The sequence below is a fragment of the Rhinoderma darwinii genome, chromosome 11 (assembly GCF_050947455.1).
Source record: "Rhinoderma darwinii isolate aRhiDar2 chromosome 11, aRhiDar2.hap1, whole genome shotgun sequence".
NCBI lineage: Eukaryota > Metazoa > Chordata > Amphibia > Anura > Rhinodermatidae > Rhinoderma > Rhinoderma darwinii.
Genome location: NC_134697.1, coordinates 6,101,978 through 6,118,792, shown reverse-complemented (window position 1 = coordinate 6,118,792; position 16,815 = coordinate 6,101,978). Strand labels below are relative to the sequence as shown.

At 43.7% G+C, this 16,815-nt stretch overlaps 1 protein-coding gene and 1 long non-coding RNA gene across 3 annotated transcripts in view; one reads left to right on the top strand and one right to left on the bottom strand.

Moving 5' to 3' along the window:
- LOC142663956 (uncharacterized) overlaps positions 1–16,815 on the bottom strand; it is a 197,147-nt gene that overhangs the window by 97,089 nt on the left and 83,243 nt on the right. The gene's annotated exons all lie outside the window — the stretch shown is intronic.
- The window catches only part of RBM20 (RNA binding motif protein 20), a 242,329-nt gene that overhangs the window by 169,239 nt on the left and 56,275 nt on the right, over positions 1–16,815 (top strand). Inside the window, exons 5-7 of the mRNA XM_075842809.1 lie at positions 1,188–1,288; positions 8,675–8,818; positions 9,378–9,509. Coding sequence (XP_075698924.1) covers positions 1,188–1,288; positions 8,675–8,818; positions 9,378–9,509 — 377 coding nt within the window. The remainder of the gene's footprint in view (positions 1–1,187; positions 1,289–8,674; positions 8,819–9,377; positions 9,510–16,815) is intronic.

Genomic DNA, 16,815 nt, shown 5'->3' with positions numbered 1-16,815 from the left:
GTAACCTGATGTACTGAATAAAGAGAACCTCGTGTTATCTGAGAATATGAACCCTATACATTACACACACAAGTATTATTGCATAAAGCAGCCATAGAACTAAATGATAACATTTTCTCTGCCTGCATCACTATGGGGAGCTTAAAGGGAACCTGTCACCAGCATTTCACCTATTAAACCAGCAATACCTGGTGGAAGTGGGTAAAAAAATTATTTTTATGTAACCTATAGTTATCTTGTACCTTTAGCATTCCATTTTTTTCTGTTCCCGTACCGTATGCTAATGAGAATAAAAGAGTCACATCTTAGTTTTGAAAAAGAGTCATATCTTCATTCCTCAAGCCTTTCCGAGTTAACCCCGCCTCCTTACTTTTGATTGACAGTTTCTCGTCTCCCCCAGCACACACAAAATCACTCGCTTGCACATCAATGTCCTGTACTGGTGCGTGCGCACAACGGAACACAAAAACAGGGAAAACGCAGTGACTAGATTTGAAGCCCGGACGAAGCAGGGAAGGGTATAGGACCATACATGACAGGCGCCTGAGCACTATCTCAGATGAGATTTTGGCATTCAGAGCAGACCAGTTTTCGGTGGTGGGCGGGCATAAGAAGAGAAACGAATGAGACTGAAGGATTATTACCATAAAAGGCGCAAAATGTTTGCAGACCGTTATTTACGGTTGGAGGAGGAGTTTAGGAGAGGGGATAATGGCAATGAACTACTGACAGAGGCGGCCAGCGAGGGGTGAGGAGAGTTCAATAGGTGAAATGCTGGTGACAGGTTTATATAGCCCTGTTTTAAAGATAGCCTATCTTCAGTGCGCTCCCCTAGTGGCATGTGCAGGCAGCCGGCATTAAAATGTATAACTCTATGGCTGTGGATATGTAGCAGGGGATTTTGAGTTCTGTATGAGAAAAGCAGCGTTCTTACCCCTAAAATCATATATTATGAGATTAAATATCACAGAATTGTAGACCTACTTAGATTGATATGGGTTACATTACCACTTAATAAGACACATTTGCTGCCCACACTGCAATGGCATTAAACAGGGTATAGAGGAATAAAATATAGCTTTACTTCCAAGTTTGGTCCAATTTAGCAAAAAGAAAAACAGATGGCAAGTGTATGACATATGCACCACTTTTATATGGTATTAATAACTCTAATCTTCATTTCCCAGGCTTTGTATCAGATATTGATCAGCTCTACCCTTCCCCTGCACCAGCTGCCTCATTTCTCCCTTCTGGAGCTCCCTTCTCTGGACCACCCATTGGTGTGAAGGTAGAGTAATTAGTCTGATATATTATCTGTCTGGGCGGTGAATGTTCTCCGTACTCCTGTGTGACTTCAACACGTGTTTTACAAATTTGGGATTATTTACTATAGTGTGCTCTCATGTTGTAGCCATGGTATGTGTGATGGTTTGTCCAGGAGAACAGATGTCCCTCCAAAGTAACTTGCACAACTGTGGCAGGCCAGACCTGTATAATGTGTGTGTAAAGAATGCTCATAGACCTGAAGCTTCATTGCTTGTAATTAACTGTACCGTAAAACATATTTATATTCCGCTGCTTCTATTTCTGAATTTCCTCTACTCGTTATTTGTGTTTTTATATCTGGAATTTGGATGGTATTGGAAAATGTATTGAAGAGGGTGAAGACTCACGTTCATCTAATTAGTCCAGTACAGAGGCGCAGCTAAAGACTCATTGGCTCTAGTTCAGAAATTCAGCCCTGGACCTCCTCCCGCTCCCACCACCTTTGACAAAAAACATCTTGTATAAGAATACGTGCATACATTTTTCGTAGCATTTAAATGCAGTTGCAGAAACCCTATTCACATGCATGGAATGCAGATTGACAGCGCATTTAATGCAGATTTAGGAGCGGAATCCACAGGGCCTTAAGGTAAATTCAGAAAAAGAGCAGATTTTGCTCGGGAGTTGCAGCAGATTGAGTTGTAAAGGGTGAAATGCACGGCAATTCTGCAACATAATAGGCATGCTGCAGACTTGAAAATAAGCAGCATGCCCTAAATTCCATGCAGGTTTTTTTCTGCTACATGTGCATGGGGTTTAGAAGACCCCATTCTCATGTATTGCATTATAAACTGTAGTGAAGTTTAGGTGCGCAATCCAACCGAAAATTTGAGACAAATCCGCACAAATGGCAAAAGTTGTGATTTAACCACACTGTATAAATATAGCCTAACAGATTTTTTCATGTTTTGTACTGTATTGTGCCGCAGTTTTGATAATTGCAGCACATCTAGTTTGCAAAAAACGTCAACATATCATACAAAAGAGTCAGGAGAGAAATGCAAAAGAATGGAGTTGTGGGGGGAGCGCTCACCAGCATGCAGTGTCCAACCAGCTCTGCATAAGGACCTGACTGGTGGATGGGCTTTTTCTCCTGCACGGAGCTGCTGCTTTATGCTCGGGAGGGGCCCCCTGGCTTCAGGGCCCAGTCGCAACTGCGACCAGTGTGACTAATAGCGATGCAACCGGTCTGGTAGCAATCGATTGTCCTAAAGAAGGTTAATAAATATAAATAATATATTTGTTTTACAACATATGTCTGTTTTACTGAGCACTATACGGTCTGCATATTTAGTTTGCAATATATTGCTTGTTGAAGCTGATCTTGGGATTGCGGCTGCAGACTGGGTTTGTGTTAGGCCTAGTTTACATCGTGTTTTGGCCCTACGTTTAGCGTATACATCAGGAATACAGTTATCGCTGGAGCTTCCTGATGGCAGCCCCATCCCCCGAGACCACAAGACCTTTACAGCCAAAGTCCCCAGCTACTATCTCTGCCCGGAGATCTTCCCTAGTATAGCCCAGGTGACGTAACTGCCCAGTTACCTCCAGTGACGTAGCTTCCCCAAGCAGAGATAGCAGCTGGGGACTCAGTAGCAGGTGATAAAGGGTGGGTGGTGTCTGGAGTCCCCAGCCAGATCGCTCCCGACGGAGGTATACATAAGATGGAAGGTAAAAACGCAATGTGAACTAGGCCTAAATTTACAAAGGCATGTCCCTGTAGCAGTGCACATGGGCTGGGTGTAAGTAGTGGTCTCCATGGTGGTCTCTTTGCGATCAAATATAAAGAGACAATATACTGCAAATTTACAGGCCTCTTTAAAGTTTGCTTAACCCCTCCTTAATAAGTAATGGTTATTGTATCTGTCAGCACAGTTATGGCATAGAGAAGATAAATATATACATAGATGAGAAATATAAAGAGAATAGATAAATATAACCTAGAATGAACCTCATGTACGATCACAAAGTATTTCAGGAAGCGAGAGATGAACAGTAGTACAGATCATGACTTTAAGGAAACATAGACATTACTATTCCAGCCAAGACAGTGGCAAGCCTTCTACTTTCCTCTAAGCCTGGTGCTAAGACCATTTGAAGTTCAGCCGGGGGGGGGGGGGGGGGGGTCCTGAATGTTTGCACAGATGTCAGGATACCTGTCAGCGCTAAGGAGTGCAGTAAGGTGACCGGAATATTCCCACATCTCGCTCACACTACCACTGGACCAGTCAGATATTTTGGAATCTACTCACATTTTCTATACTAGTTTCGTTGACATCAAGGAAGTTACAATAGAGGAGCTCAATGACATGAACCTTGACTAAGTGCCACTCAAAAGGCAATCATAAGACGGGCTGTTTCTCAGGAGACCTGTTTTTACAGATAGCATGAAAAGATGCTGAGATTGATTCTTCCGACCAAGGCGATTAATAATAGTGGGAACGTGATCTCCTTCTATTCCATGTTCAGCACTGTTCTCTAGTAATTTCACAATGGACTAGTGCTAGTCTGGCTAGTATGCCTTTTTTGCCTCATGCCCACTTCAATTATCTTCTTCAGGGTGCTATACGTTTTTTAACGGATAGCACACTCACACATTCATTTCTATGGGGCAATGAACACTTCCATTGATTTAACGGCTCCGTGCATCCGTTCTGTCAAAAGTAGACCATGTCCTACTTTTGTCCGTTGTTATGTCTCACCCATTGAAGCCTATGGGTCCGTCAAAACAACGAACGGCACACGCAAGTCATCAGAGCGTGCCAAAGTTCCCAGCATTCAACACACAAGATGGATTTTAACGGACCATTTAAAACGGAAGGCAAACGGAAGCACAAAGTCCGTTTAAAACGGAACGGATGCGGAGTGACAACGGAAACCACACGGATCCGTTTAAACGGATGTGAAAACGGAGAAGAATGTGTGCATGAAGAGTAATAATATTACAAGTTATGGTTACTAGATTACTGGAGATGGGTCGTTGATTCAGGGATTTATTCTAAATTGAATAAAATTGGCTTCCGCCTCATGGGGTTTTTACCTTCCACTGGATCAACATTGCAGGAGAATAGACTGAACTGTATAGACTTTACTATGTGACCATGTTAGTCTTTTGCTATAAGGCCTGGACTACACACAGACTTTTTGCAGCACTACTGATTGATTTAGTCCAGGTTCCCACGGGTCAGATTAGCTGAAAAACTGCGCAGCGTATCCGACCTAGAACCAGCAGCACCTTCCGTCCGAGATGCCACAGTTTTTCGAACGGAATTTCCGCTGCAGGAAGCAGCGCTTGAAGACAACAAAACTTTCATACTTACCCCCGCCCTCTTTTCTGCACGTAGTCCGGCCTCCCAATATGATGTTGCAGGCCATGTGACGCTGCTGCCTGTGATTGGCTGCAGCGGTCACATGGGACGAAACTTCATCCCAAGAGGCCAAACTGCAGGAAGGAGAGAGTTCTGGATAAGTATGATTTATTTTTATTTTCCAGATTTGTTATTTATTTATTTTCAGCGGAATTGCTGTGATTCCGCCACAAAAGTTGCAACACTTGGCTTTCTGTTGCGGGTTTTGTATCCCCATTCAATTCAATGGGGAAAATCCGCAACCGAAAACGCAGAATAAATTGACGTGCTGTGGAATTAAATTCCGCACCGCAGGTCAATTTATTAACGATTACGCTGAGGTTTTCTAGATCTCATCCACTTTGCTGCTACTGTAAATGCTGCGGAATTTGCACACAAAATTCAGTTGTGGAAATTCTGCAGTGTTTACAATGCGTGGGAACTTTCCATGTGGCATCGTTCCTGTTTTTTTTTCTTATAATTTCTTTACCAACTGGTGCGTGAAAAACATAGACAGGACAACAATGTCGTGCTTTTCATACACCCATTGACTTCAATGGGTGACATGGGGTCCGCAAAAGCCGACCAAAATAAGACATGCAGTGAGTATCATAGAACGGACACACGCTGCGTGAAAAATCACGCATGTATGAATAGCCCCATTGATTAGCATGGGTCCGTGTCCTGTCAGTTATTTTAACGGACAGCACAGGGACGTAATTTAATTTGGTCTGAATAAGGCCTTAAACTCATGGACCCAATTTATCAAAACTTAAACTGTATGCGGCTTCACTGATAAATCTGTCACAACATCCCACTGGCTAAAATGACGGCACTTTTTCTAGTCTGTGTGGAGTAGAGATGCAACTTTTTCATTTAAGCCACATTTACTATTCATTATATTTTTACTAACTGATGTGCATGGCACAGGTGGCTCTAAATTGTGACACAAATAGTTTATAAAATTAAAATGTAAATATGTTACACATCATGTAAGATGCAATTTTGGAGTAAAATGCACCAAAAAGGAGGGGAAAATACCTCGATAACTGTTGTGCGCCATGGTTTCTTTGAAACTGTGTTGCACAGAACCTTCCTGCACTAGAGAAGAGACGCAGGAAGGATCATTATGGATGCTTGGTCAAAACTTTATTTAACACAACATTGATCACAAGGTGGAAATGACTTGTGTAGAAAATACAGCATGTGGCGTAGAACTGGGAGACATAGCAGATCTACTTGGCTGTGGTTTTAATCATAAACAAAGTGGTCAGGTTTCTAGAAAAGTCTAGCCATGAAATTAGACATGTACGTGAGTGCACGGAGCACGCCGAATACTGTCCTGACGCATCTTCCGTTGTCTTTTGTTTTATTTCTGCAGAGGATTTTTTTTTTATACATAAAATATTGGACTCAAAGATTAGAAAAAAATAATACTCCATAAACAATCTTCATAATTCTATAACAACTGACATCCGCTAATTCTACATGTTGAATTTGTTATTTGCTCCCAGTTATTTGGCATATGGCAATAAAAGGGTGTTATCGGTCTCGGACCAATTTTATATTTTGGTCCCTCAGAAACAAGCTGATAATAGAGTTTACCCCAAATGGGAGCCCCCCGTGATTAGTTAGGAACTGTACTTTAAATGCTCACTGCTCATCGCTCTCATTCAGCCTTGATACACCTAATGACACTGACTAATAAACATTGAGTCCTAATGCACTAATAGGGCATATTAAAAGGAGTTTACTAAAGAAAACAACATTGTAACAATTTATGTATAAATGGGAGAGATTTATTAAAACTGGTGCAATGGAAAAGTGGAACAGTTTCCCATGGCAACCAATCAGATTGCAGCTTCCATTAAAAAAAAAAAAAGCCTCTTAAAAATGAGACTTGGTAGCTGATTGGTTGCTATAAGAAAACCTTCTACTTTTTCATTGCAATGTGTGTAATGTATAGATTAGGCCTGCTGTTGTGGTGGCACAAATCTTAGAAGTTCTTTGAAAGATTGACAAAGACTGTATAACGAAAACATGTCTCTGAATGAGTATTAGACCTTATTCACACGACAGGGTTTCCCGGCCGTGTGACGGCCGTTCATAAAACGGCCATCCAACGGCCACAGTAGGAAAAATAGACCCTTAATGGGGCTATTCACACGACCGATTTTTTGACAGCCCGGGAAACCCGCTCGTCAAAAAATGGGACATGCCCTATTTTCAGCCGTTCTCCCATAGAAATCTATGGGGCAGGGTAATACATGGCCATCACTGGAATGTGTCCCGAGTGATGGCCGTGACTTCCGTCGCTCGCTCTCTCTCCTTTTCCTCCTCACAGTGCGAAGTGCATGTGAGGAGGCGGAGGGTATTTTTTGCTCCCTGTAGGAGCGGAATCCCCAATCCCCGGCCACAGCTTCGGCAACGCTGTGGCCGGGGATTCCGCTTCAGAAGTGCCTGTCTTCAATTTGTCCATATATGGACATTGAAGTCAGGGACTTCTCCTGGAACGGTGGCGCTTTCTACAGACATGTAGGGGGATTGCCATCTATGGGGGGGGGGGGGGGTGTGCTGTGTAGAACTACCTACAGGGGCCTGTGTGGCATTACCTATGGGGGGCTATGTGGCATTAACTATGGGGGGCTGTGTGGCATTAACTACGGGAGGCTGTGTGGCATTACCTACAGGGGGCTGTGTGGCATTACCTACAGGGGGCTGTGTGGCATTACCTACAGGGGGCTGTGTGGCATTACAAGGGGCTGTGTGCCACTATCTACAGAGGGCTGTGTGGCAATACCTACAGGGGGCTGTGTGGTACTACCTACAGGAAGGCTGTGGCAGTATCTACAGAGGGCAGTGTGTGGCATTATCTACAGAGGAAAGTGTGTGGCAAAAAATTTACAAATGAAATTCATCAGATTTTAAAACGGACAGGGAAAAAAATGGTTGCAAAACGGGTCAAAAACGACGTTAAAAACGGCAACACGGCCCCTGAACGGAATCGGAACCGATGCAAAGGGGCGGAGAAAAATGGTTCAAAACGGCCGACACTCGGACCATGTCGTGTGAATAGAGCCATTTTTTATTTATTGCTATTCTGAAATGAAAGTCTGAAAAAAAAAGGAAAATATGGAACAAATGCCATTACAACACATACAACTGACAATATAGCTTGGATGGCTACCACACAGTGATATAATGATTAGCGATACCGGACCGTGGCTTTTACACCATGACTTTTATAATAAAGTCTGTGCCACATCACCAAAAACAAATCTCAAGCTGGGAGAGATCACTTAAATCCCCTCTCTAGAGACAAGTGTATGTGTTGTTCCCGTCTCTCCTCTCATTCTGCCAGTGCTAAGCTCTCCATCCACTCTAAGAAAATTGTAATGGGAGAGCTAAGCAATATTCTGTCAGCCATCCAGCATTATTTCTTAGGCTTCTAAGTGGCCGCCAACTACAAGTGTACAAGAGTACAAGCAAAACTGATTTTTCTCTCTGGAAATTATAATAAAAAGTTTAGGAGGAAAATATTATGTAATGTAGTACATATTCTGTGAGTGGATGGATATTTTCATCATGAAATCCTCTACAAAGCTCATATAAATATATGTTCACCGTAACAAAACATAGCTAGCCCTCTACAGACCGATGCAGATCAGATATAGGCTCTCTACTTGATAGGACCACCCCCCTCTAGAATGCCATTTTTTACTGCTATTTGGAATGGATGTCTCAAAGAGGTTTTACCCTAATTTGTGCCATCTCATCTCCCGGTTCGGCCTGGACGACCTAATATTGTAACATGCAGCCGTCGTGAGCAGCTCGTGACAAGACCTGCCCTTGTTGATGATTATGCAGAATCTTGGTTGAACAGCATAATAGACCGATGAAATAAAGAGTCAGAGAAAACTGCAACAGGCCATCCCAATAAGCCTGCCCCCTGCTAGTGATAGCAATAATATGATAGTAATGCTGCTACTGTGTTTTCTTAGTTTACACAGAGGAAATCTTCAATTGGCCGGGTGGTTCACATTTGCAATCTCCCTGAAGGAAGCTGCAATGAGAGTGACGTTGTTAACCTTGGTTTACCATTTGGGAAGGTCACCAACTACATTTTGATGAAATCAACAAATCAGGTAATTTTAGAATGTACATTTCTTACTATACAAATGGATATGGATTATGTTAATAGTGATGTCATTTTATGAGTTGGTGCTTGTCAGGTGGTGGACGAAGTTTTCCCACAATCAGAAGTTTTGGTATTTCAGTAGAATATGCCATTACTTTAGAATACGTGGAGGTCCAACACCAAGGACTAGTTCCATCGATCCCCAGAATTAAGTTTTTCCATGCATAGCGGTGCTCCTGTCCACCCGCTATGCAGGGAGCTGCAACACAGCTCTATTTACTGGAATCAACGGGGGTCCCAGAGGTCCGATCCCTACCAATCATAATGTTATGGCCTACCATAGTGATGTGCCATAACATTATTACTTGGTAATACCCCTTTAATAACGTTGTTATATCAGTAATAGAACTGATACACATTTGCTAGGAAAGACCTCAACATGCAATATTATCATAATATCTGGAAAAGTTACATATACAGTATTGTGAGTAGTTGCAGCTCTATCATATTTAGATCAATAGGATTCTGTCTAATGGAAACGCACTTCTTTCTGGTTACATGTACAGGCATTTCTAGAGATGGCATACACTGAGGCTGCCGAGGCGATGGTGCAATACTACAAGGAGAAACCAGCAATGATGAATGATGAAACATTATTGATCCGAATGTCAAAGAGATACAGAGAGCTACAGCTGAAGGTAAAGGACTTATGGGTTACGTAGATACAGGAGTTTCACTGCTTTCAGCAAAAGAAACATAATAGTAGTCTTGCAGAAATTATACCCTTTAATGGCTAACAAAAATAAAAGTTATGTCAAACACCAAGCTTTTGTGACTACTTAGGTCTCTTCATCAGGCATGGTATAACAAAATATCTAAAGTAACACACACATTATATATTGTATTACACATTGTGCAATATCACAAGTGACATATTTTGATGGGATTGCATGTGTACATTATTTTTTTGTTATTAGTGCAAATCACATCTGAATTCCCTCTCCCTTCTTACTACAACCACCATAAACATATCAGAGACGTGTTTGTGTTCTGGTCATATAAAGGGACCACCTTTGTTTGCGTCACTGGAAAGTCCTGTGACATAATCTGGGCCGATACCCTGTATGGGCAGATTACTTAGGGTCCACTGAAGGCCCCTTAGGGCTATCCGACCATATTTTTTGTTGTTAGGACATAGTTAGTTGTGTCCTAACAACTACCTGTGTAATACTAGCACTAATGCACTGGTATATAGATAAATGCCAGTACATTAAAGTTAAGAAATAAAAAATCCCCCAATGAGATTTAAAAAAAGTGTAAAATAAAAAAAAAAATTTTAAGTCCCAAGACAAAGTATTATACACATATTTGGTGTCCTCACAATAGTAACAACCTGCACAATGAATTTCTAACGTCATCTATGATGCTCAGTATATAGCTTAAAAATATATATTTCATAGAATGCATAGGTACCAAGAAATGTCAGAATGCCGGAATGCAAAGAGGCAAAATCAAGGTCACATTCACACGGCTTATTTTCAGCCATATTTCCGAGAATAAAATGTTCGTATCACGCTCCGAAATACACTTGAAATACGCCTACAAACAGCTTCTCAGTGATTTCAATGTGAAATACACAGTGTAGTTGATATTAGGCGTATTTTTACGCTGCTGAATTTAAAAAAGCCTCGTAAAAATATCATTCATAAAAAATAAGTGACATGTTACTTGTTGAAGTGTTTTACAAGCTGTCGTTTTCCATTTCCCATTAACACTACAGAAAAACGCTTTGAAAATACACCTTAAAATATGCTTTAAAAACAGTTGCAAAAATCAAAACGTGCTTTGAAAATCTAAAAACACCTGCAGTCAAAGGCTATGTTCACACGGGGTCTTTTGCCGAGTTTTTTGACGCGGAAACCGCGTCGCAAAACTCGGCAGAAACGGCCCGAGAACGCCTCCCATTGATTTCAATGGGAGGCGTCGGCGTCTTTTTCCCGCGAGCAGTAAAACTGCCTCGCGGGAAAAAGAAGCGACATGCCCTATCTTCGGGCGCTTCCGCCTCCGACCTCCCATTGACTTCAATGGGAGGCAGGAGAAAGTGTATATCTCGCTGTTTTATGCCCGCGGCGCTCAATGGCCGCGGGCGAAAAATGGCGCGATAATTGCTGTTCACACGGAGTATTTTGGGGGAGGAATATCTGCCTCAAAATTCCGTTTGGAACTTTGAGGCAGATATTCCTCCCCCAAAATACTCCGTGTGAACATAGCCAAAATCTGTTTTCTGTTGAAATCAGCCTTGTATTTTTATACCTCAAACATATGCAGTGGTAACCTAAATTAAGAGTGTGTTTTCACTTTGTGGCGGCCGCATGCGGACCAAACCACGCCCACATGGCTTTATCCGCATGCAGCCGCCTCGAACTGAGAATGTACTAAAGGGACTTAGGCCCCATGCACACAACCGTAAAATGTGTCCGTAATTGCGGGCCGTAAAACGGTCCGCAATTACGGACTCATTCTGTTCTATTGGTCGCGGACACCTCTCCGTATTGCTACGGATAGGTGTCCGTGCCGTAGAAATGTTCAGAAAATATGTCAGTTCTTTTGCATTTTATGGGCCGTGCTCTCATACTTTGTATGGGAGCACGGCACAAAAATGCGGGCGGCCGCCTGTGCTCACAATTGCGGGCCGTGATTACGGGCATGGCCGTGTCCATGGGGCTTATACTTCTTTTTTGCATCCAATTCTGACTCTGGGTAAAAAAAATAAAAAACAGATCTATGCATCAAAACTGCTCTTTGACGTAAACATAACGGATTTTGAGTAATTGTGAGGCCTCAAACACACGACCGTAATTTTCATCCGCAATTACGTATCCATAATTGCGGATAAAAAAACTGATCCATTAATTTTTATGGGCCACGGACAAATTCCTGTATATTTACGGGTAAGTGTCCGGGCCGTAGAAATGACCCTCAAAAAATAGGAGATGTCCTATTTTTTGCCTTTACGGACCATGCTCCTATTCTTTATAATGTGGGTGACTGTCCGCGGCCCGTCTGTGCCGTAATCACGGACCGTACACATGCAACAGCCGTGTGCAAGGGGCAGGAGGCCTGATTGATTGTTTTAGTGCCATAGAGATAAACATTACAAAAACCATTACGTCTGTGTCCACGTTAAGGGACGCATGTGTTTACGAAGATCTACAATATTGTATGGCTACAGTCTCCTGCCATAAATCTTCATGATATTTGTATGTAGCAAACAACTTTATTAGGAGAAATACTTACATTCACATCACCGTTGCCCTTCCGTTGAGGGGTTCCGTCGGGTTAACCCCTCAGCGGAAAGGCAAACGGAAACCTCAGCTTCCGTTTCCTCACCATTGAACTCAATGGTGACGGAAACCTAGCTAATGGTTTCCATCTGTCACCGTTATGACAGGGTTCCATTGTTTCAGACAGAATAAAGAGCGCAGTAGACTGCGCTATTCCATCAAAACAACGGAACCCTGTCACAACGGTGACAGATGGAAACCGTTAGCTAGGTTTCCGTCACCATTGAGTTCAATGGTGAGGTAACTGAAGCTGAGGTTTCCGTTTGCCTTTCCGCTGAGGGGTTAACCCGATGGAAACCTCAGACGGAACCCCTCAGCGGAAACGAACGCTAATGTGAACACACCCTTATAGAGCGCCCTCCATACAAATGCTGTTATTGTCTTTATTTGATAATTGCTCAAATGGCAATTCCTAATACAGTGATTCTCAACGTTTTTAGCATTGGGGAAAAAAATATTTTCTTGAGGAACACGTACTAAAAAAAATTCTAAGACAAAAAAGGGCTAATAACAGGTATATGCAAGTAGAATCTCGCTTGTAACATAGCCCCCCCCCCCCTATTCCTTCTCCTAAAGCATAGCTCCTTCATCTCCTACATTCTCCCCTCGCTTGCAGCACAACTTCCCCTTTCCCCTTCCCTTGCAGAACAGCTTCACCCCCCAGACTGAATGGTTTCCCCACCCACCCCTCCTTTGCAGAACAGCTGCAGTTGCCCAGTAAATATAGTGAGGACTCTGGCCTTACCATAAAAGCCCCCTCTAATAGATCAGCTTGTTCATTAGCATCAGAAAAATGACTACCCACTCCCCGAGCATCAAATCATGCAGCCGGCAGCATACAGTGCACAATGTGGTTTCCTCTTACTCTCTTAATCACATATATAAGACCAGTGACTTACAGCTGGGGACCGCCATGGTTAATGTAAACATACTATCATGGAGCCAGACGCATAAGAAAGGGGGCAATATAAAAAAAAAAATCAAAATCATTGTCTGAAGCTGCTGCCTGTACTGCACAGTCACTCACCAAGATGCAGTTCTGGCTGCTGTTTCTGGCTCCTGCAGGCTATACGATCTACCATCATCATGATACACCTGGATGAAGCCTCCGTCCTCCCCATCAAACGTGGAACCCATGTCACTTCCATAGACACCAAACCAGAGGCCAAAAATAATTCACACCCCTGACCAGATTCTTAATTCAGATCCCCGATCAGACTCCTAAATTAATTCAGGCACAGAAAACAGACCCCTAACTAGACCACTAAATTCACACCCCCAAATTAATTCAGACCCCTAAATTAAATAAGTTTTCCAGGACTTTCATATCATATCCTTAGGATAGGTCATAAATTATAAATCGGTGGGGGTCAGACTCCCAGAACCCCCACTCAGAGGCTCCGCTAGCAGCTGCTATGGCTGCTACAGCGCGACGCCACTGAACACTACAGCAGAGCAGGGAGGTATCTCCCCGCTCTGCCATTAAACAAAAGACATGTATCCCCTATCCACAGGATATCCACAGGATAGGGGATACATGTGTGATCGCTGGCAGCGATAAGGAGAACGGGGGACTGAAAGTCCCCTGAAGTTCTCCATCACAAACCTCGGACTTCCGGGGTCTGTGTCGGCAGCTCCGGAGAAATGAATGGAGCGGCGGTCCCGCTTGTGCGCATGCGTGACCAGCGTTCCTTTCATTTTTATTGAGCGTTAGCGCCATACAGCCCCCTCTGTAGATAACGTCATACAGCCACCCTGTAGATAATGCCATACAGCCCCCCTGTAGATAACGCCATACAGCCCCCCTGTAGATAATGCCATACAGCCCCCTTTGTAGATAACGCCATACAGCCCCCCTGTAGGGAACGCCATACAGCCCCCTTTGTAGATAACGTCATACAGCCCCCCTGTAGGGAACGCCATACAGCCCCCTCTGTAGATAACGTCATACAGCCACCCTGTAGATAATGCCATACAGCCCCCCTGTAGATAACGCCATACAGCCCCCCTGTAGATAACGCCATACAGCCCCCCTGTAGATAATGCCATACAGCCCCCTTTGTAGATAACGCCATACAGCCCCCCTGTAGGGAACGCCATACAGCCCCCTCTGTAGATAACGCCATACAGCCCCCACTGTAGATAACGCCATCACAACCCCCCCTTGTAGATAGTGCCTTTTTTACAGCCCCCCCTGTAGATAACGCCATACAGCCCGCCTGTAGATAGCGCCATACAGCCCCCCTGTAGATAGCGCCATACATCCCCCTGTAGAGAACGCCATACAGCCCCCTGTAGATAACGCCATACAGCCCCCACTGTAGAGAACGCCATACAGAGTCCCCCCTGTAGATAACGCCATACAGCCCCCTTTGTAGATAACGCCATACAGCCCCCTCTGTAGATATCTACAAAGGGGGCTGTATGGCGTTATCTACAGGGGGGGCTGAATGGCGTTCTCTACAGAGGGGGCTGTATGGCGTTATCTACAGGGGGGCTGTATGGCGTTATCTACAGGAGGCTGTATGGCGCTATCTACAGAGGGGGCTGTATGGCGTTATCTACAGGGGGGCTGTATGGCGTTATCTACAGGGAGGGCTGTAAAAAAGGCACTATCTACAAGGGGGGTTGTGTGACACCCAGGGGAGGGGGGGGCCCCAGTCAAATGTTTGCTATGGGGCCCAGTCTTTCCTAGTTACGCCCCTGCCCCCACTATCAACTGACCAAAGGAACAGCGGCGATCACCGCGGCCTCTTCATAGTTTATTAGGCACAGCGCCGTACACATCTGTAGAGGCTGTGCTCGGGATTTCAGCTCAGTCCCATTCACTTGAATGGGTAAGGGCTGCAGAGAACTGCAATCTCAGGCTCAGGGGCCCCAGCGGTGGTTACTTTCCCCAAACTAACTACCAGTGGGGAACGATCAGTTTTACAATAATTGTATATGGGCACTGGCCGTGGCCCTGATGGGAGTACCAGTCGTTCTGCCATGATGGCGGTCCTGCTGACATCTCTTAAAATAGATCCCAGTGGTAATGTTGCATGTCTCTCTGTATTGAAAGTAACTTTACACTTTTAACCTCTCTGTCTCAATTATTTCACCCAGCAGGAGTTTTGCTGGAAAGTGTTTACAACTCAGCGGGAGATTTGTTAACACATTACATAATATTCCATGCAGTGTCAGCGAAATATTGGAGATACCTCGATTTAGTACAGCTCTGTAATTTTATAACTCAGTCATAGAGACTGTGATCTGAAAAGCCTTTAAAGAGCTTTGAAGGGGAATATGGAAGCAGCATATGATTCTCTATAAGGTTTTATGAATATTCATCTATGGCTATAACTCACTGCGTAAGGCCTCATGCACACGACCGTAAGGGTTTTTACTGTCCGCAAATACTAATCCAACTGCTATGGATACACATCTGTAGTCGTGCCGCAATTGCGGGAGCACCCAAAAACTTCTATGGGCGAGTCTGTGCCGCAATTGCGGACAAGAATAGGACATTTTCTTTGTTTTGCAGATCATTTCTACACATCCGGAAATATACGGAAAGGTGTCTGTGGCCCATACAAATGAATGGGTCCGCAATTTCATCCGGAATTACAGTTTCCATAATTATGGATGAAAACTACGATTGTGTGCATGGGGCCTAAGGCAATGGTCACAGACTGCTGTGTTGGTGCAGTCTTTAACCCGTTAGTGACCGGCCGATCGTGTTTCTACGTCGGTCACTAACGGGCCTTATTCCGATGCCATAGACTTTTTACGTCGCGGCATCGGAATAAGTAAACAGAGCAGGGAACTGTCAAATCTCCCTGCTCTCGGCTGCTAGAGGCAGCTGAGGGCTGGGGGCGTCCCTGCTCTGCCGTGTGAGATCAATATTAGTATCGATCTCACACGTTTAACCCCTCAGATGCGGTGCTCAATCGCGAGCACCGCATCTGAGTGGTTTTGGAGAGAGGGAGGGAGCTCCCTCTCATCCCACCGACACCCGGCGATACGATCGCCGAGTGTCTGTGTCTCTAATGGCAGCCGGGGGTCTAATAAAGGCCCCCAGGTCTGCCTGTAATGAATGCCTGCTAGATCATGCCGCAGGCATGACCTAGCAGATGCCTGTCCGTGTTAAACGGCCAGGCAGTAATACACTGCAATACAGAAGTATTGCAGTGTATTATAAATGCGATCGCAGAATTACTAGTAAAAAAGTGAAAAAAAAGTTTAATAAAGTTAATTAAAAAAAAATTTGAAAAAAAATGAAAAACCCAGCTTTTCCCCTTACAAACTGCTTTACTATTAAAAAAACAAAATAAAGTTAAAAAGTTACACATATTTGGTATCGCCGCGTCCGTAACGACCCCGACTATAAATCTATTACATTATTTAACCCGCACGGTGAACGCCGTAAAAAAAATACTAAAAAACTATGGAAAAATTGCTGTTTTCTGTGAATACTGACTTTAAAAAAATGTAATAAAAAGTGATCAAAAAGTCGCATCTACTCCAAAATGGTACCAATAAAAACCACAAGTCTTCCCGCAAAAAGAAAAGCCCTCATACAACCGCATCGGCGAAAAAATAAAAACGTTACGGCTCTTCAAATATGGAGACACAAAAACAAATAATTTTGAAAAAAAAAGCGTTTTTACTGTGTAAAAGT